Source organism: Sphaerodactylus townsendi, linkage group LG03 (assembly GCF_021028975.2).
Source record: "Sphaerodactylus townsendi isolate TG3544 linkage group LG03, MPM_Stown_v2.3, whole genome shotgun sequence".
NCBI lineage: Eukaryota > Metazoa > Chordata > Lepidosauria > Squamata > Sphaerodactylidae > Sphaerodactylus > Sphaerodactylus townsendi.
Genome location: NC_059427.1, coordinates 133499498 through 133524858, shown reverse-complemented (window position 1 = coordinate 133524858; position 25361 = coordinate 133499498). Strand labels below are relative to the sequence as shown.

At 42.2% G+C, this 25361-nt stretch overlaps 1 protein-coding gene across 2 annotated transcripts in view; it reads left to right on the top strand.

The window, feature by feature from the left end:
• The window catches only part of CACNG5 (calcium voltage-gated channel auxiliary subunit gamma 5), a 42280-nt gene extending 38936 nt beyond the window's left edge, over window positions 1-3344 (top strand). For both annotated transcript variants that reach the window (XM_048491235.1, XM_048491233.1), the window contains exon 6: window positions 689-3344. In XM_048491235.1, coding sequence (XP_048347192.1) covers window positions 689-946 — 258 coding nt within the window. In that variant the 3' untranslated portion in view covers window positions 947-3344. The remainder of the gene's footprint in view (window positions 1-688) is intronic.
• Window positions 3345-25361: the final 22017 nt, after the last annotated feature.

The window sequence follows — 25361 nt, the reverse complement described above, 5'->3', positions numbered from 1 at the left end:
GGCAAAGTTATATATATATATATGAGGTGTCCTGCTGGATTTAACCAGTGTTCCAATAAGTCTAGAATCCTATTACACATAGTAGCCCGGAAATCTCAAAAGTTGAGCTGAAAACTATCAAATCTATACCAAAATAAATGTATTTGTTAGTTAAAAACACAAGGCTTGAATTTTTGGCTACACTTTTAAAAATCAGTGGAAATTGGGGTACGTATCCCAAACACTATTGATGATGCAGTTATGTCAGTGACCAACCAAGGGCATAGTAGTCAGCCAGCTGCTCTGGGAGCAACTGCCAACAAGCAGCTCCTTCCCTTGATATTGCCTCCTGACACTGAAATTCATGCCTCCTGCTAGTTAGGTTCCCTTTCCCCTAGCAGATTACAATGCCATAGAATCCACCCTCCAAAGCAGCCATTTTCTCCAGGGAAATTGATCTTTGTAGTCTGGAGAACAGTTGTAATTCTGAGAGACCACCAGGCTCCCATATAAGATTGATAACCATAACTGACAACCGTTAGCAAAGTGGCCACGATCTGATGATCACACTAACTGCAATATGGTTAATTAAATCATGTTTTGACATGATGTCTGCATGGGGCTATTATTTCAGTGGCTGGCCACCCAAGTACCTTCAAGCAGCCTAACTACAGCATTTGTTCTTTCTCACTTCCCCCCCGCCCTTCAGAGTGCAGGTGTCATGTCTGTCTACCTGTTCATGAAGAGATATACTGCTGAAGAGATGTATAGGCCTCATCCCGGCTACTACCGTCCACGGCTTAGCAACTGCTCTGACTACTCTGGGCAATTCCTCCACCCAGATACGTGGGTACGTGGGCGAAGTCCTTCAGATATCTCCAGTGATGCTTCCCTTCAGATGAACAGTAATTACCCTGCTCTCCTTAAATGTCCAGATTATGACCAGATGTCATCCTCTCCATGCTGAATGGCAAGAATATACCCTCAGTTTGGGATGAATAAAAAGCAGGTGAATGATGTAATGTCCTGAGTCTGTATTTTTAAAAAAGGGTACTTTGCCAGGATAGCCCTGCCTCTATTTATACAATTAGTAAATGATATTACCTAGAGACGGTTTTCCCCTTCTGTGATGCATATCTAGTATACTACAGTTGCTGTTTTGATCCTGCAGCTGTTCCATATACCCAAATTTATTTGACTCAGAGAGATATCATGGATGTGGAAAAGTCACAGGATCATACTTAAGAGAATTTGAAACCAGAAAGACATCACCAGAATGAATGACAGTCCTATTTTTAAAAAAAATCAAAGGTTTGTGGGTTTGTCTCATTTTGTCTGTGAAACATTATCAGATTATAAAGGAGTAAATAGTAAACATTAAATAGTGAGGAGTAAATACTGTGATTAATAATTTAAAAAGTACAAATTGCAAGATTGCTTGACATTTTATTTAAAAATACGCCCATCAAGTTATGGCTTGGAGATATTTCATGTTGGAACATAGATGACAATTTCCTCTTAGCTGTGTGAAATAAGGTTGTGTGTTTTCTTGGGAGCCAGGCACGTAACCTTCGCTGGCATTCCCCTTCCAGTCTGATTATGCTTAGTCCAATTTGGCTGTTTCCCAGGTAGGGTAATCTCTCTGGCATTAAAAGTACAGCATCTTAAAATAAAGTGCCTGATGCTCTACTGGTGTAACGTTGTTTACTCTTCTAATATCTGACTCAAAATGGACTCAGTTTTGCATAAGAAACAAGAATGACAGATTGAGGTTTGTAGATAACATCTCAATTGTTTAATTCAGCCTGATAGCTAATGGAGCCAGGGCTACAACTATACCTAGTGACAATCAAGCCTTCTGTCTTAAAAATATATAAATCCCTGGTTTCATTAATTTTGCTATATATTACCAACTGGGAACTGATCACAATAAATCTGCTTGGGATATTTACTTTAGCTGTGGAGGATTTATTGGTCATGCTGGTATAAAGCTCTGTCTCTTTTTTGTAAATAAAGTATGCAGGAAAAGAAATGTTTATATCTGTACATTGCACTGTGTGTATATTACCTGTTGAGAGGACAACCAGATTATTCAGAGAAGTGCACCAAATGTAAACATTATCAGTCTCTGATCTTTCATTGCTCAGAAAGCTTAAGATATGCAGAATTTTTTTTACTTTTTCCTTTGAAATTACAATGTATTGTAATTAAAAACAAATCAAAGTTTTCAGCATATCTGTAATTATCTCTGTTAAACATAAAGAACTCCCCACTCACTCTTTAGCAGTAAGGATTTCTGTTCTCAATGACTATATGGGATCTGTGCAGCTATTCATATCAGTACTTGCTTACCCTCCCAATTATACATGTGATATGAGCACTTAGTTTCTCATTATGTATACTGATCATTGATGTGCACTGTATTTCCAAGTACTAATGAAATATATTCCTCATATTGTATTTGTTTCATTATCATGGTTCGAATATTCCAGTTGCTTATACTGTTTCACTATGTCTAAATACAAAACTATTGACACTCCAGTCCATCAGAATGCATGTAGATTGCAGAAACCTTTCTTTAAAAGCTAAAAACCATTGCCACATTTGGGTGAAGGAGAGTAAGCAGTGGAACTAAAGCAAGGCTACCCCTCTGAACAGTCACTCACATGAGTTTTTAGCTGTTAAAAAAAAGCTCCATGCATGTTGCCCTGGCTGCAGAATTAGTTGCCCATGTAGCTCTCCATGCAGCAAGGGATATGTACTCAGAAGCATGCTTTGGTGCACATGGTATGGATTGAAGTGGTGATGTGTAAGTAGCCATATGAAGTAGACTATTAAGATTTTTCAAATTTTTTACAACTGATTTTTTCAGGGTTGTTTTTTTTTTACTGATCTCCAAGGAAAGCAACTTACTTATACCACTTTCTTTCCTATACTCCAGATCAGGAATTTTTTCTTTTCTTTCTTTATGTAACAGTTCAGTTTTTGAAGGACATGCCCCTGTTGTTTCCAGTACAACAATGCGATACTACAGTTTGAAGTGTAACTTCGTTTCAGCCGAGTGATGCACACAAAGAAAATGATCTAGCTATAACAAACTGAACAAATAGGTGCTATTAAGGCTCCATCTAATTACAGGCAATGTTCATTCAGAATTTTCTTTTAAATTCAGAACCTTGTTTTGTATATTCTAAAATATGTAAATACTCTATTTTGTATTTTCTCTTGGACATTATTTTTCTTCTTTTGTCAAAATGTATATGTTTATGTATTAAGTATGTATTCAGACTTTTTAAAGGAATGTACAAGAATTAAAAGAGAAAAGTCCTTGATTGGTTATAATTAAAACAGTGTCTTAGCAAGGAGTTTTTGAAGTATATCTCTAAGAAAATGTCTCTCTAAGAAAATGGTTCCATTTGTTGATCTGTTAAAGGGCTTCTGTCCCCATTTAATAGGTATTCAAACTTCAGTTTCAAACCAGGTTCACCAAATCTCACATTACCAATGTCAGAATCTGAAGTTCTAATCAAGAAAATATTACTCTCCTGGGTGATAGAAGGAGAACTCTGGCTATGTTTAAACTCTCTCTGGCCTTTGAGAAATTCATCCCTGAAGCTAATGCCAGGCAAATCAAGATAACAAGTGATTGTATATTAATTCTATGCACAAAATAGCCAATGGTTTGAGTATAATGGCTAAACACATTCACAAAAATCACATTTGTTGAAAAGGTACATGATGATGAGATTATTGTATTGTCGAAGGCTTTCACGGCCGGAATCACTTGGGTGCTGTGTGGTTTCCGGGCTGTATGGCCGTGTTCTAGCAGCATTCTCTCCTGACGTTTCGCCTGCGTCTGTGGCTGGCATCTTCAGAGGATCTTGTTTGATGTCCTAGAGGATTCCCCTTCTGATTAAACATGCATAAAATTGCACCATTAGTGGTAAGTTAAATGCACTCTACACATGTTCTAGCTTTGTTACTGGAACTTTTGAAGAAAAAAAACCCTGAAACTCTTTTTTGAAATAAGCAACCTTTAATCTGGTTTGGGCTTGTGGTTTATAGTTAATTGTCCAATGATGAAAGGATGCCCTCCTGACTTGTACATGTGAGAAAATATAAATAGCAGAAATACACTTCCCAGCAACTTTCATTAACCTCCCAGCCTTTACCCACAAAGAGGTATAGGAAGAGAAGCTGCGTAGATACTGCTAAGTATACTTTAGAAAAATGCAATGGGACATTTTCAGCAAGGGCAGAAGTAATAGTTACCCACTGATTTATTGTCACATGAATTGTGGACTGTAGGTTCTTAGCAGCAGAGGCGTATTTTGCCCAGGGCAAAAATCTGTGTTTCCCCCCCACCCTCCCGGGTATGGGCAGCCGCCCTCCCTCACCATGACCAGGAGTGTGATAAAGGCAGTAATATTATTCTATAAATTGTAATAAATGAAAAAAGGCAATGGAAATGCCTTTGGCAAAGAATCCACAGAATACCTCACACTTGGTCCTACTATGAACTGGGACATGCAAGGACACCGGGGGGGGGGGGGTAAGATCTGAAAGAAAGAGTGAGGGAAGGAAGGAAAGAGAGGGTGGAAGAAGGGCATAACAGCGTCTTATAAGTATGCCCCATTGAATTAAATAGGATTTGTTTTAGAAAAAAACACACAGAAGCAGATAGGTGGGTTTTGACTAGCTTCTCACCTGGGCACACAGTGGCATGGTTCCACCCTCTTCTTATGCAGCAGTAGTTAAGAAAGCAAAACATGGAAAAGAGGTTGGGATTTGCAGAGTGGAGTGGTGGTCCCTAGAAGTAGCATGAGAATTATGAGACTGGAATGACAGCCTTTAGAATAGAATGAGAGTACCAGGAGAAGCAGATTGGAATGACCATAATTCCACTCAAAGGGCTGTCATTCCAGCCTCAGAGTACTGATTTTGTTCTTCGGGACCATCATTCCACTCATGGGCCTGTCATTGTAGTCTCAAAACACTCATGCTACTCCCAGGAGCTGTTATTTCAGTCTGGGGACGGCCATTCTTGTCCCTAAACACTCAAACTACTCCCAAGGGCTATCATTCCAGACATAGAACACTTGTTTTATTCAGTGGCAGGGGGTGCATTGTGCACCGGGTGCACGGCTGGGGCCCCCCTGGAAAATTGCCCCTCCACTTTTCCTTGCGCCCCCTCGTGGCACCTGCCTCCGCCCCCTTCCCACATTTACCTTAGTTCCTTTTCTTTTTCTAGTACTTTTTCAGGCTGAACAAAGTGGCCTATTTACAGTTCAGGCTAAATATTGCCTGAGGAACTACAGTTCCCAAGAGACCTTGGGAAATGTGCAACCAAATGGTTCCTTGTCTGCGGAACTCACCATGCTCTCAGATCAGAGAATCCCCACATTTTCAAAAAGCTGTCAAAGTGCGACTTTTGCTCTCCCTTCACAGGGACAGTGAAGGAAATCAGCATGCTTTTCATTTTCTTTTGGTTTCTTGTCCTTCCTGCCTTTCCCCACCCACACAACAGCAGCTTCTCCTGCTCTTCCAGCCACCACTTTAAAAGGGCCAAAAGGCTGCTTTTATTTTTTTAATTTCCAAGCTGAGTTTGACATAAATGTTTAACACAAAACTTACATAGCAATTGTCCAATGGTGAAAGGATGCCTCCTGACTTGTTGGTGCCGAAACAAAACCTTAATTCAAAAACCAAAGTTTGGCACCAAAACAAAAACAGTTGGCAACTTCCCCAGATGGAGGTTGCATGGAAAGGACAAAAAAGGATGAGTGGGCTCAGCTAGGGACACTTTGCAGGAGGGGAATCCCTGTGTAAACAAACACCTATTATAAAACACATGGTGAAGCAAACAGCTGTGGGGTAAGTAGTGCATGCACAAATGGCCAATGAGCCAAAGATAGTTTGGTCCTGATGTTTCTTCCCTGCGGGCTGCCAAAGTATAATAATCTCTGCATTATTGCCAGTGACCCCCCCCCCCCCGGCCTTCCCCACTTGACAAGCACATGAGGCCCTTGCATACACACAGCCTGGGAGACATGCCAGCAGCTTTCTCTCTTCTTGTGCCTTTGGCCATTTGTTGCAACTGCTACAGCAGGCTTAATTCACAAATGGCTTTTAAAATGCCCCTCAGTGACCAACCCCTGAAAAACAGCTAGGTGGTGTTAACAAAGGAAATGGGGAGGAATTGACTCAAGAAAATAAAAAAAATACAGTGCAGCAAGGCAAGGAGCTCCTGGTTTTTTTTAAATAAAAAAAGATTAAAACACTCAGAACAGCCATTAAAGTTGTGGCAAAACAGAGTCCCCTGGGAAAATTAGGGGAGGGGCTTGAAATCAGCTGCTAAGCTTGCCTAACCCAGGTGGGGAGGGACAAGGTCCAAACAAGTTACTATCTCCCACTCACTCTCACCCCCACTGCAGAGCCTCCATCCCTCTCTGCCTTTTCCTATCAGCTAGCAAATGAAGGGGGGAGGGGAAGAAAACAGTTTGCTGCAGCCAAAACTGCCACTTGATGTGTTTTGCAAGCACCCAAGAGTTAACCTCAGCTACCTACTGAGAAGGGAAAGGAAGAGGAGGAAAGTCTGCTTCTGTGCTAGGAAGGAAGGTATGTTGTGTTCCCCTTTCCCGGCTCAGTACAACTTCACCACTTACAGCTTTGCTTACTACACAGGCAGTTTGTTGGCTGGCTGGCTGGCTGACTTGCTATGGCCCACCTACTGCAACTGAAGGATTCAGCATGAGTTCAGCTTGGCACCAGGAAAGAATGGGAAAGGAAGAGCTGCCATTAGCCAAAAGGAGCCCACAACCCACTTACAGGTCACAACTAGGGTTGCCAGATCCTCCCTTGGCCACTGGCAGGGATGTGGGGTGGGTGGGTAGGATTGCCAGCTCTGGGTTGGGAAACTCCTGGATATTTTAGGGTGGATACAGTGTCATACTCTCCACCCTCAAAAGCATCAATTTTCTCCAGGAGAACCAATCTCTGTAGTCTAGAGAGGAGCTGCAATTCCAGGGATCTCTAGGTCCCACCTGGAAGCTGGCATCCATAGTCACAACCCATCGTTGGGAAACACTGCTCCATGGAAATGTAAAATGTAGTGTGGTCAGAATTTGTATTACAGTGACAGCTACTGTCAAGTTTCAATGGCCTTGTGTGACTCCCAAGTGGAAAGAACAACAGTTCCATCAACAAAAGCAACAAATTGAACATTACTGTTAAGCCCACAAGAGAAAACTGGAAACTTAAGATGTCTTTGCAATATTTATATTTAAACATATACAAGCAGGGCATCGTGAAGACAAATAGACTCATATAAGCAAGTAGTTCACCTGCCAATCCTGCATGAGATTGCTCCAGCAAGCAGAGCTCCCAAATCTATGTTTTAGCTGACTCCAGATGGAAAAACTCAATTATCTCTTTTCTTCCAGTTGAAACAGCAAGCTTCCTACATTGCACACACATGCTTACAAAGCCTATGAGAGGTGTTGCCTATAGAAGTTAGATTTCTGGTCATCAGAAGAACATCCTCTGAGATTTTTTGGTTAAAATCCCTGGCAGTCATCCAACCACCCATTCATTCATTCATTCATTCATTCATTCATTCATTCATTCATTCATTCATTCATTCATTCATTCATTCATTCATTCATTCAAAAACAAACAGGTTACAGGAATCCTTTTTTCTCTTTCTAGAAAAAGTAGGTCACTGCTGTCTTCTTCAATGTAAACACACTTATTGCAATTAAAAATGCAACAGAATCACATTTGCATCAGCACATCTATGAGGCCACTGAAACTAGGTCATGGCACATTGGATAAATTCAGATACACTTCAAAGATGAAGCTTCCACAAAGGAAGAACTAGGTTTTGCAGTTAGAATTTCCAGGATTACATCTGCCATTAAGCATAGACAGAGGCCTCTGCATTTTTCCCAATATAATCTTTGTTTCACAGTTCCCTTATTTAAGCTAAACAAGATTCCAGATGAAAACACAGCACATCCTCCAGCAGTTATTTGTGGTATTTCTAAGATCATGTATGCTTCTGTGCCACAGAAAATGCGTGTATTCTATGAAATAAAAATGGCGGACCAAGAACCACAATAGGACACAAAAGTGGATTCTTAAAATCACTACCATTAAAAAGTGGAATTTACTTGACACTCTAACCATAACAATAAGAAACTGAATGACAAGAATAAACAACTCTCTCCTTCCTTGGCAAGCTCCTGTTAGAAGCAGCCAACCAGAAAATCTGGTTATTTCCCATGGATTAGAGACACCCCTGACTCTTCTACCTACAGATCTCAGGTACAAATTGGAGACAGATAGACCATCCAAATATACTGAGGGAAATTAATATGGTCTCTTCCACAGTAAATATCACAAGTCATGATTGGGAGAAAAGTATAGTTCCTTGGGAATATAGGACAGGAGGACTTCTGGGAAGTAAGACACACAGTAAGAATGTGAATCAGTCCAAATAAACCAATCAAAAACACCTAATCAGAGAAAACTCACTTGAATGTTAGTATTAGCTCTTTGATAGGCAACTGGCATTTTGCCACAGACAAAGAACTTCTGCATCCATTACCATGATGTTTGTTTCTGGGGACAAAGATGCTTTCAGAGTAGACTAAGCTTTGCCATGAAGGGGAATATTTAAAAATGAGTGGAATATTTTAAAAGTATATTGGCCCCTGCCCCCCTCCCCTCATGCCCAGCCCCCAGCTGAACTCGTCCACTTCTTGCCTGATCTGCCCCATTCACCTGGCTTGCTACACTGCTTGCCCAACTCAGCCCTCCTTCAGCCTTTGAGGTCCTATGGTCAAAAGCTAGGCCTGGACTCCCTCTTGCAAAGGGAAGGGGTGTAGCAGAGCCCTTGAGAGGCCCCCAGCCACTTTGACTTTGGCCACCTCAAGGGCTCCCAGCTGTTTCACCCGTGCTCTTTCTTCCCAGAGTCAACCAGAACCTTCCCTCCCCTCCCTCAGCACCTGCTGCCATTTTGCAAGTGAAGCTCCCCAGTTGGGCAGGGAAGCCATGGAGTAGCTATCACCACCCCAGGAGGTCAGGATCCTTCAGTGTTAAATGTGGGGGGGGGTTCACTGCTTTACCTGGGCACTATTGTTACCCACTGGCAGGGCAACAAGAAGTGACTTCAGTGATTTCAGCAATGAGCGGGCAGCAGTGGGCGAACACAGAGACATCATGCCTACAAAGCTGAGGCCCTTTACTGTGATTTCAAGCTCCTTCCAGGCAAGCACTGCACTGGGCAGAGCAAAACTCAGACTTTTTATACAGGTAGATCAAAGGGAGGGGAAAGGGGGTGGGTACACAAAATACAATACAGAAACTTAACTTCAGAGGTGGGATCCAGCAGGTTCTCACAGGTTCCCGAGAGTAGGTTACTAATTATTTGTGTGTGCCGAGAGGGGGTTACTAATTGGTGATTTTGCCACGTGATTTTTACCTTAGTTACTGTAAAGATCTCAGTGGTGTTGAATCTCTTCACAGCCGTTTGGCCTTGACTGAGTTCCCTGGCACGGGCGACGGGCCAGAATCCGCAGCAACCACACTGTTAGAGGGCTTATCTCATAGAGTGAGATGAGAATTCCGTTCCCATGAGAATGGGACTGGAGACACCGGGAGGGGGATGGGACAAGGGGGTTATATTCTGTAGTTTAAGCGGGAGGCCCCATTCCAGTCATGCCGTGTGTATGAGCTTTCTAAGATGTCTGAATAAATGGTCTTTCAACCAAAAGCCTTTTATTTCAATGGATTTTATTACGGATTTGCCGGAAAGCCAGGGAAACACTGTTTTATGGGTAGTGGTGGACCTGTTCTCCAAACAAGCACATTTTATCCCCTGCACCACCATTCCCTCTGCCCCTAAATTGGCGCGATTGTTTATTCAACATATCTATCGCCTACACTCCGCCCCCTCCAAGGTGGTGTCCGACCGCGGGCCCCAATTCGTCTCCAAATTTTGGAAGGCTTTCCTGGGCTTGTTGGGAACCACCCCGGCGGTTGCCGCCCCCTACTACGTTCAAAGTGACTGTGAATCAGAGAGGACGAACAGAACTCTAGAGCAGTATTTACGTTGTTACACTAACTACCATCAAGACAATTGGTGCGAGTTAATCCCATTTGCAGAGTACGCTTACAACAATGCCATTCATAGTAGCACACAGAAAACCCCCTTTGAAATTGTGGTTCACGCTCTTTTTCCACCACTGCCCCAACTGCCCACGGAGGCGCTTAAGCATCCCTCCAGAGTTCAAACAATGGATTACATCCCTTTGGCTGAGGGTGGAAGACAGTCCAGACTGCCCCTGCAACAAGCCAAGGACTCACAAAAGTTTCAGGTATGATAAACATCGCTCTGACTTCCCCTTTACGTGTGGTGGGCTTTGGGTTTATTTTATTCTACTAAGAATCTTAGAGACGCTCTCACAAATATTCAAAACTGGGCAAGAAATTGCGGGTCCGCTTTTAGAATTACAAAAGTGATCAATGATGTTACTGCTCAAGCTTAGAACTGCTCTCTTAATTCCTCTTAAGTAATATCCATCCCCGGCTCTTTTCATTCCAGTTTGCTCTCAAGGAGGCTCCCGCCTCGATGCTCTTGGCACGACCCTCCGAGAGACCCCCACGTTTACCAATCATAATTGATGGCCACAAGCACTATGGAAATTGACGCTTATTCTGGACTCTCTTTAATCGCAATCGCTTGGCAATACTTAGTTTCCTGCGTGGGATAATTCCTCCGGCCATAATCAATGGGTCTATTCGAAAAATATCAACGCCCCTCCCCATTATTTCTGCCTTTCATCGCTTCTTCCACTGAAACCGGGGGGAAGGGTTCCTTTTTCTTAGAGAGGCAGAGTGTAAAGATCTCAGTGAAGTGCTGAATCTCTTCACAGCCGCTTTGGCCTTTGACCTCCGAGTTCCCTCGGCACGTATGCGACGGGCCAGAATCCGCAGAAAGCAACCACACTGTTAGTGGGCGTATTTTCTAGGGAGAGATGAGAATTCCGTTCCCATGAGAATGGGACTGGAGACACCGGGAGGGGGATGGGACAAGGGGGTTATATTCTGTAGTTTAAGCGGGAGGCCCCATTCCAGTCATGCCGTGTGTATGAGCTTTCTAAGATGTCTGAATAAATGGTCTTTCAACCAAAAGCCTTTTATTTCTGCCTCGTTGGAATTCCTTACAGTTACTCCCCTCCTCTCAGCAGTAGCGCGCAGAACTTGAAGCAGTCTAGCAGGAGGTGCACTGACGTGCGTGGCAGCCTGCGCCTGTGTGCATTCATTTCCCGCCCAAGGACCGGTGCAGCGGCTGCGTCCTTGCCACAGCCCCGCCCAGGAATGCCCCACCCACCACTGCTTAACTTCCAATAGAAACACTCCAAAACGTAGTACAAGGTCTTCAGAGTTTTGTGATTGGCTCTTTCAAACTCCTTCCTTGGGTGTCTGAGATGATGATGCAACAGGAAGGAAGTGGGGGAATAATTCTCTGCCCAAAGCTAAAGTCCATAGTGAACAAAAGAAGCAAGGCTGGGCTTCCAGTCCTTAGGGGTATTCCTTTGTACCTTGTTCCTGGTTCCTTTGTCATGTTCTGCTGATAAGTTCAATGTTATTGTGGTCTGTGATGGGATTATGTCTTCAGGAAAGCTGCAGGAGGGTGTTGGTCAATTTGCACATTTCCTGAGCTTCCAGGGTCCCAGTTTTAACTAAAACAAGAAACTAACTTAACAATCTTGACTGGAACAATTTGCTTCATGTAATGAAGATATAATAAACACCTGATTACACCACTCATAGTAAAAAAGCAATCTGAAAAATACACGAAATTCTTACTGCAGAGAAGGGCAATGAGGATGATTGAGGGACGGGAGCACCTTCCTTATGAGGAGAGGCTGCAGCGTTTGGGACTCTTTAGTTTGGAGAGGAGACGTCTGAGGGGGGATATGATTGAAGTCTATGAAATTATGCATGGGGTAGAGAATGTTGACAGAGAGAAATTTTTCTCTCTTTCTCACAATACTAGAACCAGGGGGCATACATTGAAAATGCTGGGGGGAAGAATTAGGACTAATAAAAGGAAACACTTCTTCACGCAACATGTGATTGGTGTTTGGAAAATGCTGCCACAGGAGGTGGTGATGGCCACTAAACCTGGATAGCCTTAAAAGGGGCTTGGACAGAGAGGAGAAGTCGATTTATGGCTACCAATCTTGATCCTCTTTGATCTGAGATTGCAAATGCCTTAACAGTCCAGGTGCTCGGGAGCAACAGCCGTAGAAGGCCATTGCTTTCACATCCTGCATGTGAGCTCCCAAAGGCACCTGGTGGGCCACTGCGAGTAGCAGAGAGCTGGACTAGATGGACTCTGGTCTGATCCAGCTGGCTTGTTCTTATGTTCTTACTTAACACATGTGTGAGTTAAGTACCATCAAGTTGTATCAGAGTCATATGCAAGGAAAAAAATTCGTTCACATATTCCCTTTTGATCTATTTGTCTAAAACTCTGAGATGGTTTTGTACGGCAAGTTGGCGAGTGAACAGTGAAGGCAATTGATGAAGATCAATTATACTAAATGACACATTGAGGTTTTTTAAAGGAAAAAATCTATTTCTATTTCTTTGAAAGTATTTTTTTTTGTTTTCATAGAATCTTGGGGAAGTAGCTTTTCTAGTGCTTGTTTTATAGCACCCTCTCCTGTGCCAAAAGAGAAACAGCAGTTTGTAGGCTTAAAGTTTATTTTTTATACACTGTATTCTACAAATCTATACACTGTTTCACAAATGTGGCTCTTATCTGCAGATATCCAAAATCCTCAGATTGGGGCCACACTGACTCTAAACAGATGTTTCTGCAAACTTGGGGGGGGTCATCCAGATTTGCAGAAAAATCTGACATTTTAGAAACTACATTGGGGGGAGGTTTACCCACATCAAAATTAAAAAAAAGCATTATCTGTGGAGGTGCAGACAATGCACTTACTTTTTCCACCATAGCTGGTGGCCGTGGCCAGGAGTTTCTCCAGGCCCAGGACTGGTGGCATCATCATCAAAGAGCTCGGCTGCTGCATCAGCATCTGGAATCAGCCTGGATCAGCTTCCTGACACTACACCTGCCATGGGTGGTAAAGTTAAAAGGGAGACAAAAGAAGAGATATGGGGGAGAATATTGACAAGGGGTGGGGCTGGGACAAATAGAGAGGGAACAGGTTGACAGAAAAGAGGATGGGCAGATTAATGGAGAAAGGGTGGGGGAAGGGACATGAGAAGGTTGACAGATGAGAAGTGGGGCAGATTGATGGAGAAAGGTGAGGGCCCGATGATGATAGGTTGACATATAAGAGGAAAGGGAGAAAAAGAGAAATAGGCATAGGAAGATAGAAGAAAACAAAATGGGAGGGAGGGAAGGGATGCACCCTCTCTGCAAGTTTCTTGCAGGTCTTCACTTGTAACTCTCTACATCAACAGATTTAATATTTTAAACAGAAAAATACAATTTGTCTTTCAAGGGTCTCTCCTTCTGTTGCTGCCTAACACAGAGAAAATGACTTTCAACCATTTTCCTGAGAAGCACCCATTTTAGGAATAGTGGCAGGGACAGCTAGTTTTGAAAATCAAAGAAATAATGGAAAGGCAGCATAAAAATCATTTTAAATTATCTGGTTTAAAACTGCCCTTTCCCCCATCTGATTTGTAATATTAGCACTTTTTATTGCTACAGTCAATTTGAGTCTGTTGTTTCTAATGAACCATTAATGTGCATACCAGGTTACAGAGTAACCTAAACAAAAGGACAGAATTCTGCCTTAGAGAATTCAGCTTAAGTTTTCATGGTAAGCTTTGCACGGTAAATGACATCATCTGGCAAATGACCCTATTAAGCTCTATCAAAGGGACATTTTTCTCCAAGCAGTTTGGCAAAACCATATCAGTATTCAAATGTTGTTTGCCAAATTAGAACCAAACCTGGTTTTTAGGTTTTTGCCCCAATTTTATATTTGCTAGTTCTCATCATATGGAAACCTGTGCCACTCAAAACGATATGGTAAAGCAGTATTATGCTGACATTTCATGTACTATAGTCCAGTGAGAACATTTTGCTGCATAAGATGCAGTAGAAATATAAAATCCTTGATCAGACCATTTTGTGTTCTTACAGTGAGCCTCATGCCCGTTAAAGGCCTTGCTCTCAAGAGGCATACAGCATTGTAGTAATTAACTTATGATCAAAGAGTAATAAGCTATAACCCATATCCAAACATAATTTATTCTTGCAGTTTATGATGCAATTGTCTACATTTAATGTACTGTCATCCTAAGTAACTAGAATAAAGTTTAATTGACATAATAGTGGCTTCTCTTGAAGTCAGTTTGGGTAGAAGTGTGATAGAAGAAAAAGTCACACTACAGAGAACTAACTCCTGTAATGAGGGTTGCCAGTTAATCACAGTTTTTCTCTGTTTTCTTTGCAAAAGTTGTGGGATGTGTGATCCCAAAAAAGCATTTCTCAGTTGCTTTGCTCTTCTCAGAATTGGACCCCAATCTTGTAAGTGCTGCCTTCTGTGCCTTAATATTATAGACTATTGGCTATCCAATGGCAGATTCACACATCTGACTTTCTCTTCTTGGGCTAGTCACAATCCAAACTCTCTCAGGCCCATGTATCTCACTATGTGTCTTTGGGAAGGGGAAGGGAAAGTCATTGTAAGCTGCTTTGGGACTCCTTATGGTTGAGAAAAGCGGGGTATAAAAACCAACTCTTCTTTCAAGGCACCTAATTTTATTCCGTTTCTGGGTTACTGTTAATACTATATGTTTTATTTCCTGTCCTTTGTTGATGGTGTATACTAGGCATATTGTTGGGAGGTGGCTGGCAAGTATCCTGGGTCCCCTTTAGATTGAAGACGCTGGGGGAGGGGAGGAGAGGGCTATATTGCCCAGCAGACCATGCCCACAGCTCATCTTATCTGCTACCTAATCTGTTCTGCTGTGCTCCATGCAATCCTAAAGGGATGTACCCTCTCAATCCACTGTTCTATAAGTGGGTAGATTACTAAATTCCCATTAACACTAAGTTGGCTGACCAAATCTAAATGGTGGCTAATTTTCTTTGTCAGGTGGGAGTCAAGTGTTGCTTCTGTCCTTGTTCTGCTGGTCTCTGTCAAAGTAAGGACTTTATTCTTACAGCGTACCCAGTGGTGGGATTCAACTGGTTCGCACTAGTTCACTAGAGCTGGTAGCTAATTTTTTCTCTAGTTCGCAGAACCTGTTGTTATCCCCCAGCCTGGCCTCAGCCCCTCCCTTAAAACTCAGACTCTTAAAGGGAAAGGACCACTCCCTTAAAGAGAACCTTTGCTCTTAAGAGGACCTTTCCCTTTAAGAGGACTTTTCCCTCTTGAGAGGAGCTTTCCCTTTAAGAGCCCAAAAGGAGGGACGGAGGCCAGGCTGGAAAGTGGAGCTGGCCAGGCTTGCCAGGGAGGGGGAAACCAGGAGTGGAGAGAAGGGGAAGAAAGAGGCCCACCACATCCCTCCTCCTCCTCCCCCTCCCCCTGCCTGACTGCTCCTTCAGCGAGGCCAGGTCAGGTTGCCTGAGACCGCTGCGGAGCCTCCAAAAGTAAGTTGGGGGCCCTGCAGAGACCTTCCATTCCCCCACCCCCCTTTCCATTCCCCCCCTAGCCACCCCTTACCACCCTCATCCCACCCCTAGCCACCCCTTGCCTCCATCCCCCCACCCCTAGCTCAGCTGGCACTGTTCTGAGAGGCCATGATTTTGGGGTGACTTAGTGCAAAAATCATGAGGATTCATGAGGATCTGTGTTTTCCAAGCAGGTTTTTGCACCACTGCGGTGTCACAGAGCATGGGATGTGTGATTGTTGTGTTCAGGCACGTTGCCAGGGGCATAAGTTGTGATGTGCTGGTGATTTTGGGGTGACCAAATGCAAAAATCATGAGGATCCATGAGAATCTGTGTGTTCTAAGTACATTTTTGTGCCACTGTGGTGGCACGGAACATGGGATGCAGGATTATTGTGTCCAGGCATGTGTCTAGGGGTATGAGCTGTGCTGTGCAGGTGATTTTGGGGTGACCAAGTGGAAAAATCATGAGGATCCATGTTTTTTAAGCAGGTTTTTGCACCACTGCGGCACCACTAAGCATGGGATGTGTGATCGTTAGGGTTAGCACATTGCATGGGATGTGTGATCGTAAGGATTAGCACCCTTTAATGCAACACAGTCCAGTACATTGCAAGCATAATTTTCCAGCCAGTATATATTAGACAGATGCCAGGAAAGCAGTAAAACTGCAGCAACAGTGTTTACATGTCATTCTCTAAAATATAGAAGACATGGCAGTGAGATCACTGTAGTCTGATGAGATGTGTGGAAAATGTGTATCAGAAGGAAATGTTTGAGTAAATATTACAGAAACAGATATCCAAGTAAATATATTATTGAAAGGAGGTATCTATTCCAGGGTCTGCTATAAGACAGATATGTATCTGCTTGCCCCCCTCCTGTTTTTCTAGGGGCCATTTGAAGGTGAATAATTTAGCATGTTCTTTATCTCCACTCATCACTAGCCACAAACACACCATGCAATAGGAAATTCTTGATGACATTCTGTTCGCAGGTGTTGGAATCAATCTGCCAGATGCTATTACTGTCAGATGCTATTACATAGGGCTCTATTGGACTGTAATCCCCACAATACGTGAATCTTATTTTTATGCCTTTCACATGCAGTACTATGCTGAATCACCATGGATGCTTGACATTTTTAAATTTTCAAACTTTTTTGTTTTGGGCTGTTCTCCATGTTCATAAATTTCTGTGAGGGTGATCATGAACACAACAAATCTAATGTTTAAATAAGACCCATCAGGCCAATCCTCACAAATTAATTCTTACATTAATTTTTTGGCTTAATTTTGACATAAAGAAGTGATCTGAATGTTCTAGCAGATGGTGACATCACACTTCATTTCCATCCTGATAAAGCCAGGCAGCTGGCACCCTATTTATCCCAACTTTACTCAGCCTCGGTGATCCATGTAACAGCCACCTCCACGTTAAGTTAAAGTAACTTGCTCTATGCAGTGCTGCCCTTGAGATTGCCCCAGAAACCTTAGCTGGTGCAAAATGCAACTGCATAAGTCCTGACTGGAATTCCATGTTAGGTACACACCCAGCAGGTGCTTCTTCATGAGCATTGGCTCCAGGTGGAATGCTGGATCAGGTTCAAGGTTCTGTTGTTAACCTTTAAACAATCTGGGGGCTTCATATCTGCAAGACTACATTTCTCAGTTTGTTCCACAAAGAGCCCTTTGACCAGTGAGTAACAACTTACTGGTGGTCCCTGGCCCAAAAGCTGTCTGGCTATCCTCAACCAAAGCCAGAGCTTTTTCAGCTTTGTTAGGACTCTATATGTGAATAGCCATAAGCCGGAATATCGAAGCAAAGGAAAACTGTGAACCATCTATGAAGCTAACATCTAAACGAAACTGAACTAACATCTAAACTAAACTGGTAATCTTGTGTGCTGTGCGGAAGAAGCCAAAAACTATAAGTCTCTTTGCCAAGATCTCTTGTAAATAGTGTATGTATATTTATCCTGCCTAGTTTACTTCATCCCTATCCATCTCCAAGTTGTTATTCTCCATTTACCATCTCCTGTTTGTTAAAGAAAACTGATATTCTATTTAAGTTTAAATCTGCCTCAAGTATTTATTTTATTTGTGCCTTTGTGAGGGGAGTACCTGTGGAAAAGAAATAAAAGTCAGTGGGCATCCTTTTCCTTCTGGGTGTGAACAGGGCTGAGGGAAAGGTGGGAAAATCTGACAAGCCTGGTCTGTGAGGTTTCCCAGCCTGAAGCATTATAGAAGGTGAAGAGGTGCACATTGCAGGACATTACAATTTTGCATGACCTCCAAGATGGAGCTTTTCCACCAGGTTTATGGCTGAGAACTGCAGTTGTTTCCAATTAGCTGACCTTCTTTTCCTCTTTCCCCTCCCCTTCCCAATTCTTTTCCCTTTTGCTTCTCCCATCCCCCTTTTTTCTGACAGATATGAATGTCTAATTTATTGGGGGTTCGTTGAGAATGTTCCACCCCCACTAATGTTGACTAAATGGTGTGAGGTGTTTATAGAATGTGTTGTTGTAGGTTTAATATGTATCAAACAGACTGTTGTAAGCTACCCTGAGCCCGTATGTGGAAGGGCATCCTAGAAATTGAAATAAATAAATAATGAACACTTTAAAAAAACCTGCTGAAAGTACATACATACATAAAACCTTTATTAGGCATAATACCAATATAACAACCGGCATTATCCAGACAAATGTTCCATACATAAAACCATCACAGGTATTATTCCAAAGTTCCTAAAAGGAACCTCGCTACAGAATTTAAAATCACAGAAGAAGAGTTGTTTAGTAGGAATGCAACCTTCCCAGCAACAGATTATTCCTTAAACTTAGCAGGAAGAAGAGTCAAAAACCTAGTCCTAGCTTCCTCGTATTTGGGGCAGTTAAGCATTATATGTTCCATGGATTGCACCACTATAGTACAGTGGGGGCATTTCTGCTCTTGCAAGTCAATTTTAAGAAACCTCCCTTGGAGTACAGAACAAGGGAAGGAATTACAACGAGCCCTTGTGTATATCCATCTAAGCTTGAGCTCTTGGAGTATACTCAGATAGTCTGCCATCAGATTGGTTTTGAATTTGATGTTAAAAAAGAAGGGGGAACAGTTACTTCGCACTTGGTCTTGTAGAACTTGTAGCTCCTGGTCAAGGAGTTGCCTTTTTAGTTGAAAAAAGAGTTTGGAAGAAGGTAGCATTTGCAACTGCTGAAAGTGAGATGATTCTCTAAATGCAGCATATCCTTTCCAAGTTGAATAATAACCCATGTTACTGTAAACAAAAAGATGAATGAAATTTCCATGTTCAGAAACAGGGTACCTCTGAAAATCTCTTGCTGATGGCAAAACTGCACTATTTATACTTCCATAAGTATGTAACCAACAGAAGGATACTAGAATAAATATATTTGATCTGATCCAGAAAGATACCTGTTCCTATATTAGTTTGCTCATATTGATAACAAAAAACTAGTGTCTTCAGAGATTAACTACCAAATCAGTGTCATTTTTATACTGAATCCAAATAGGGGAAGTATTGTCCTTTGGTCATCTTCAGCTTCTCCCCCCCCCCCCACCCACTCCCACCCCAATAGTTGAACGTGTAGCTTAGAGCTCAGGTGGTTGGAGTAATAGGGGGAGAAAGAGGAAAGAAAGATGTAGGAAGGGACATTCTCCTAGAAGACTGCACAGAGAAACTGGTGGAGGGAGATCAGAGGTGGTATTCAGGGGGTTCCAAGGGTTCTGTAGAACCTGTTGTAAAAATTTAAAATATCACTTTTTAAATACTTAAAATGTTTTTGTTAAGTATTAATATTTTTAATACTTAAAATAAAAAAGTGATATTAAAAATATTTTAATACTTTTTAACAGTCATTATTTGAATCCCACCACCGTCGGAACCTGTTGTTAAAATGTTTGAATCCCACCTTGTAGGGAGGTACAAGCAAATGCCATACCCTTCCCCCCACTAGATGAACCAAGTTAGCGCCTTCTCAGTGATACATATACGACAATCAGTAATACAGAAATGCCTTGTATAGATTACCTGTAACATCTCCAGTGCGGATAAAAGCAATTTGGTGGAAATTATAAAAGATGGATTAAAAGCTCCTTCCCCAGCATTTTTCTTTTATTTAAATTACCATTTGAGTGACTGCATTCAGTAAAGTGAAAAGACCATGGAAGTATGTGAGTCATTCTACTGTTAATCTAACTTATCCCTAAGATTTCAACAAGATCCATGAATGGATCACCAGAGTTGTTGAACAGAAAGTATCTTGTTTGTTCTAATGAATGACATTTGCTGGGACAGCATAACTCTACTGATTCTCCTGAACTCCTCAATGGTTTTTGACATCATGGTATCCTGCTGACCACCATAATACCCCACTGGCTAAGATGAGTATGAGGTTACCTCATTATGATAGATCCATTCCTATCTGACTGACAGATACCCAAAAGTGCTAGAACAGAATGGCTTGGTACATACTATGGAGACCCCTATCTTGTCCTCTTTATCATGTACATGAAACTGCTGGGATTGATTATCTGATTATCTGGAGTGTGATGACACCAGTATACATATAAGGGACAAAAGAAAACCTACTACACCAAAGCAAAGGCAAAAATACAAGAATTCAAAATATGTTGTGTTTAATGTGAAACACAAAATATAAATGTGTACACCACACGCACTCCAAAATGCACAAACAAGTGAATTAGTCTGACACATCAAATACAGAAAATTCCATATAACAATGAATAAGTCAGAAGGATTCTATGAAGTAATAGAATCACTGGTAAATCACCTGATCATACGTCCAAAGGATTCCCTGTGGTAACAAAGTAGTGCCCCATAGCCAGAATCCTCTTACAATTGCTGGCAGAGTCAAAGATAAGGTAAGTCATGTATGAAAAACGAAGATATACTTAATGTCAGTGGCCAAAATAGAATTAAGAAGACTGGGAATTCAGGATAAGAGACCTGTTTCACCCTCAGTTTAAAGGGCTTGAACACTTCCAGTGCCTTTGTAGCATGTCCAGTCTTAGGAATCAATATGAGGCATCTAATAATATAAATACATAAGTAACCAAAGGCTTACAAACATAAATATCATAAATGTAGTATCATGTAAAATACAGTAAATTATGAGAATAAGATCATACTCCAAAAATGGGAAACAAGTGCACAGATATATAAATAAAAATAAATAAAATATTTTTTTAAAATAACAATTTATTTTTTCTGAAATTAGAGTTATTTGGGTCTTTGCAACCATAAAAATGTTTACTGAGGCACAAGGAAGAAGCAGAAAGCCCCTGCTGAGTGGAGAAGGTCACTAACAAGTCAGGTTTCAAGAGAGAGAAAAAACTCTCCTACTTTCATCCTGGCTTAAATTAAAGGAAGGGATTCTGATTTCTTAACGGTCATCTACTGGGCAACTCTCACACTGCTATTCTCTTAAAGATTGGCTGGTGACAGCAGAGAGTAAATCCAAGAAGTGATAGATAAACTAGAAGTGTTCAGCTCCTCAATGGGGTCTAGGCATAGCAGCTCAAGGATAGGGCTGGCTGAGTAAATCTCTTTCTCCATGGTAAAACCAAAGGCCTGAGGCAGGGCCAGATTTTTCTTCCTCTGTGTCCACCACCAGGTCTCCACTGGCACCTCCTTTCCCACCCACCCACTGACCTAAGTATCCTTCTTCTGCCTACAAACCCTCCCTTATTAACTTTCTCTGATGACACTGAGCAAAAAACAACTGCCAAAAAACCACCACCTGAATAGCTTTCCCTGTGATGCTGGATGATGCATACAGCAGAGACCATGGCTGGTGGAGTGCCAAGCAGAAGATGGAAGAAAGAGTACACAAACAGGCAGCTGGGCAGGCCTATGGGCAGACAGTGGACCTCAAAGAAGTCCTGGGCCCTGGCAACTGCCCCATCTCAAGGTATTCTGATTCAGCCCCTTGCCCAAGGAGTCATTTTGCTCTACTGGCAACTGTTTGTTTTCATTTGGTTATGTTGGTTTAATTAAATTAATTTTTTAGAAGTTTGTTGCTAGTTTCAACTAAGCTTTTAATCGATTCCGCACTTGAGAATCGACCTAGGTTCAACCTGGGTCCCTGAAAATTACTGACCTAGGTTGACTCCGTTGTTACTCCCCACAGCAGCTGAGGTTGTTCCGCCGGAGCCAAGCTCAGAGGGTGGGATCACCTTGCCACCTCTTCCCAGTTGGCTGCTGTTCTACAGCGGGAAACATGAACGTGTGTCCCTTTTTTTGTTTTTTTATATAATGGCAATGTAGCCACAAAGCAGTGCTCTACGTCGCTAAAAGCAGCATGTAAACATGCACTGTTTATATGTATGGCCGTTGCTTCGTATACAAGAAGGAAAATGTTTTTTAAAAGGCACGTTTTTCCCCGCCACAAGTCTCCCGTTCTGAGCATGCCCAAAAAACTGAACTGTGATTGGCTGAACAGGAGAGTCATGGCAAGGATGATTCCCCACTTTACCGGCTTTGACCTGAGTTCGACTTAGGTTCGCTGAAAAAGTTGTACCTCCCTAGTGGAGTCGGAAATTTGACAGTTAGAGGGGGCGAAGCTGGGACAGACCCATGTCGAATTCAGCAGCTGTGGGGAGTACCCAGGTTAAACCTAGGTTGTTTCAGCAAGTGGGAATCGACCTTTAGGAAATTAATGAATGGAGAGTGCAGGGCATGATCATTTCAAACAAACTAGTGCATTGAACAGTCTGCTTCAAAAGGAATTCTACAGCAACTTCTGCTATATATTTTCACAAATTCAACTTTATGAATATCTTGTGTACAGCGTCTCTTGAAATCTCCTCTGGGCTGAGAAAGAGGGAACGCAAGCAGGATTATTTGAAATATCACTGATTCTGATAATCAGCTTCTTTTCACCAGTCACCCTTTTGACGTCTTAGCTTTGCAATGTTTTTTGGGGGGAGGATTGTTTCTGCTACCTCAAAGGCCGAGATATTGATTGTGGTCACTGATTTGTCATTTTAGTAAAATGACTCATATGAAGTCCTGCCATGGTATTTATCTTGGCATGATATGTCTGTGTTTGGATGAACCACTCGTTCCAATGTGAAATAAACATAGTGATTCATCATTTTAGCTAAGAGCAAAAGAGCATCCCAGCTAGACAGCTATGTCATTCTCTACTGTTATATTTATTTGTGTGTGTGTGTGTGTGTGTGTGTGTGTGTGTGTGTGTGTGTGTGTGTGTGTGATTTTGTATTGCTCCAATGGGTGCGCCTACGCTCTTGTCTCCATTTATTTCCCCTTGGAGGAAATTTAACAAAAAGCAAGAAGCAAGCCTTTATTGGCATAGACTGGAGGAAATTTATCAAGAGAGAGTATAATGAGTCTTAGAACATGTTTGTGAACTTGCTTGTACATTTCAAACCATGTGCTTGTGCTTGTCTGTGCACTTGAAACCACATGCCACAAAGAAGATCAGTTATCTATCCAACTGGGTTTTCAAATTACAACTGAAATGCAGCCATTTTCCACTTCACACCAAATAGGTTTGATTCTCTGGTTAGTGGACCTCTGTGAGTGTAGCAAAAGATGTGCAGCTGGAAATTGGACCTTGACCCTCTTTTCCTGTTTCATTTTGTGAAGCATGCACGCAAACAGATACACACAAATTGAGGACAGGCAGGATGGGGAAAGTAGATTTTCTGAAAAGCAATAACTTCTTATGGGCAGAAGATGGCAGAAGAGTTCAGACTGAAAAGACTTCAACTATAGCAAGACAGCATCTCAGTTTAAGATGTATTTTTCTCCTAAAATGCAAGTAGTCTCTTTCTACTGACAATTCAACACTCTCTGTTCAGAAAGTACAGCCAAGAATTACCTTGGCCACTTTTGCTGCCTGGAAGCGGGCAGGGAGAGGGGCAGGCTCAGCAGCGGCATCCAGCCCAACAGGCCTTCTTGTCATGGGATGGTCTGCAGTGAAGCAGAACAATCCAGGAGGACACTTTCATATGGGAACGGGAAGTGGATAGAGTTGTCAGCTATCTGGTGGCCATTCTGCTGCCAGCATGAGCATGTGGCATAGGTGGAGGGGGAAGAGCAGCAGCCTTATAAGGGCAGGCCATGCCTTCCCGTGTCCCTATTCTGCCTTGTCTTCCTTCCAGGAAGAGAGGTTCTGAGTCCAGGCCCTGGTGTGAGATCTCACCCTGACGTGTTTCCACTACCTTGCTGCTCCAGGTGTTGGTTCTCCCCCCGTACATCGGGCTGGGGGAAGGTTGTTACTGAGGGATAGCAGACGTGCTGCCCAGTGATCAATGCAGGACATCAGACGTGCTGCACCGTGTTGGATTCGTCCCCTATGCTGTGCCTCTGCTTCCTTCAGTCAATATACCAATCAACAGGCTGTGGCCAGATTTTATTCCACACAAGGCTGTTGTCTGTGTTGTCTTTCTGCACTTTCAAACTCATTCTCCCCTCCTCAGGCGGCAAAGCATTTATCTCTGTATTTTATGGGTTTTTTTAAAAAAAAAATCCTGCTGCTTCCAGTGGTAACTATGAAAAGATAATCTATGCCACTGACACACTAGTTTTCCCTGTAAAGTATTCTTAAATTATTCTTGTAGCCTGTGGAGCAATTGATTAAGTGGTTTGGCTGGCATTCATCTGACAGTGTTACAAAAACTCTTGCCAGTAGGATTCCTTTCGCGCAAACTGCTGCTTGCAGCTGGAGGGGGCAAAGGAAACAATCACCACCCCAACCACTCCTGTGTTTTTAAAACTGTGTTTTTAAAACTGGCTTGGCTTAATATGCTGTGTGGCTAACAGTACTGTAAATATGATGATAATTTTAAATGAATTTTTTTCCAATTCCACTTTGAAAGCAATCTAAATAGGGTTGTTGAACCTTGCTGAATCTCACCCACCCCTACTGGTTCCTGGAAATCTGAAATAGCCCACTTGAATAATTGACCAAACCTATATTCTTTACATCATCAGTTGGCTTGCTAGAAAGGTCAGATCAGGTTTGAGCCATTTCATGAATAGACTCCATATTCTCAGAGAAACAGCACCAGAATATGTTGCTCCTTGGGCTACTGATAACCAACCAAGACACATAATGATAGGAAATGACTCCAGTAACAAAAATCAAAGTTCCCAAACAGGCACAGGTGGTACTGGGTATATAACATCATGATATACCTACCTTTCCCCCATAACATACTAACCAGTAATTATCAAAATTAGAACACAGATTGTGAAAAATTTTCTTCTAAATTCTGCTTTTTTTCTTTTTTTCCCTTCAAATCACAGCTGACTTAATTCAACCTGTAGGGTTTTTTAGGCAAGAGATGTTCAGAGATGTTTTGCAATAGCCTGCCTCTGTAGCAACCCTGGACTTCCTTGGTGGTCTCTCATCTAAGTACCAACCGGAGCTGACCCTGTTTAGCGTCTAAGATCTCATGCAAATAGGCTAGCATGGGCTGTTTGGGTAACGATTGTACTTTCTAAGGGAGGAGAAATTGTTGGAATAGATTATCTGAACCACAGAAGGAAGTGCAACCAAGACTGTATCTAGTCAGTAAGGAAATTGAAACGCCACATCTGGTTAGAGGTTAGAGTACTAAGGGAGGAGTTTGCCAGTTCGTTCCATGGTTGCTGGCAATAAAATCTGAGTCAGTGAAGCTAAGCCTATGTTTTC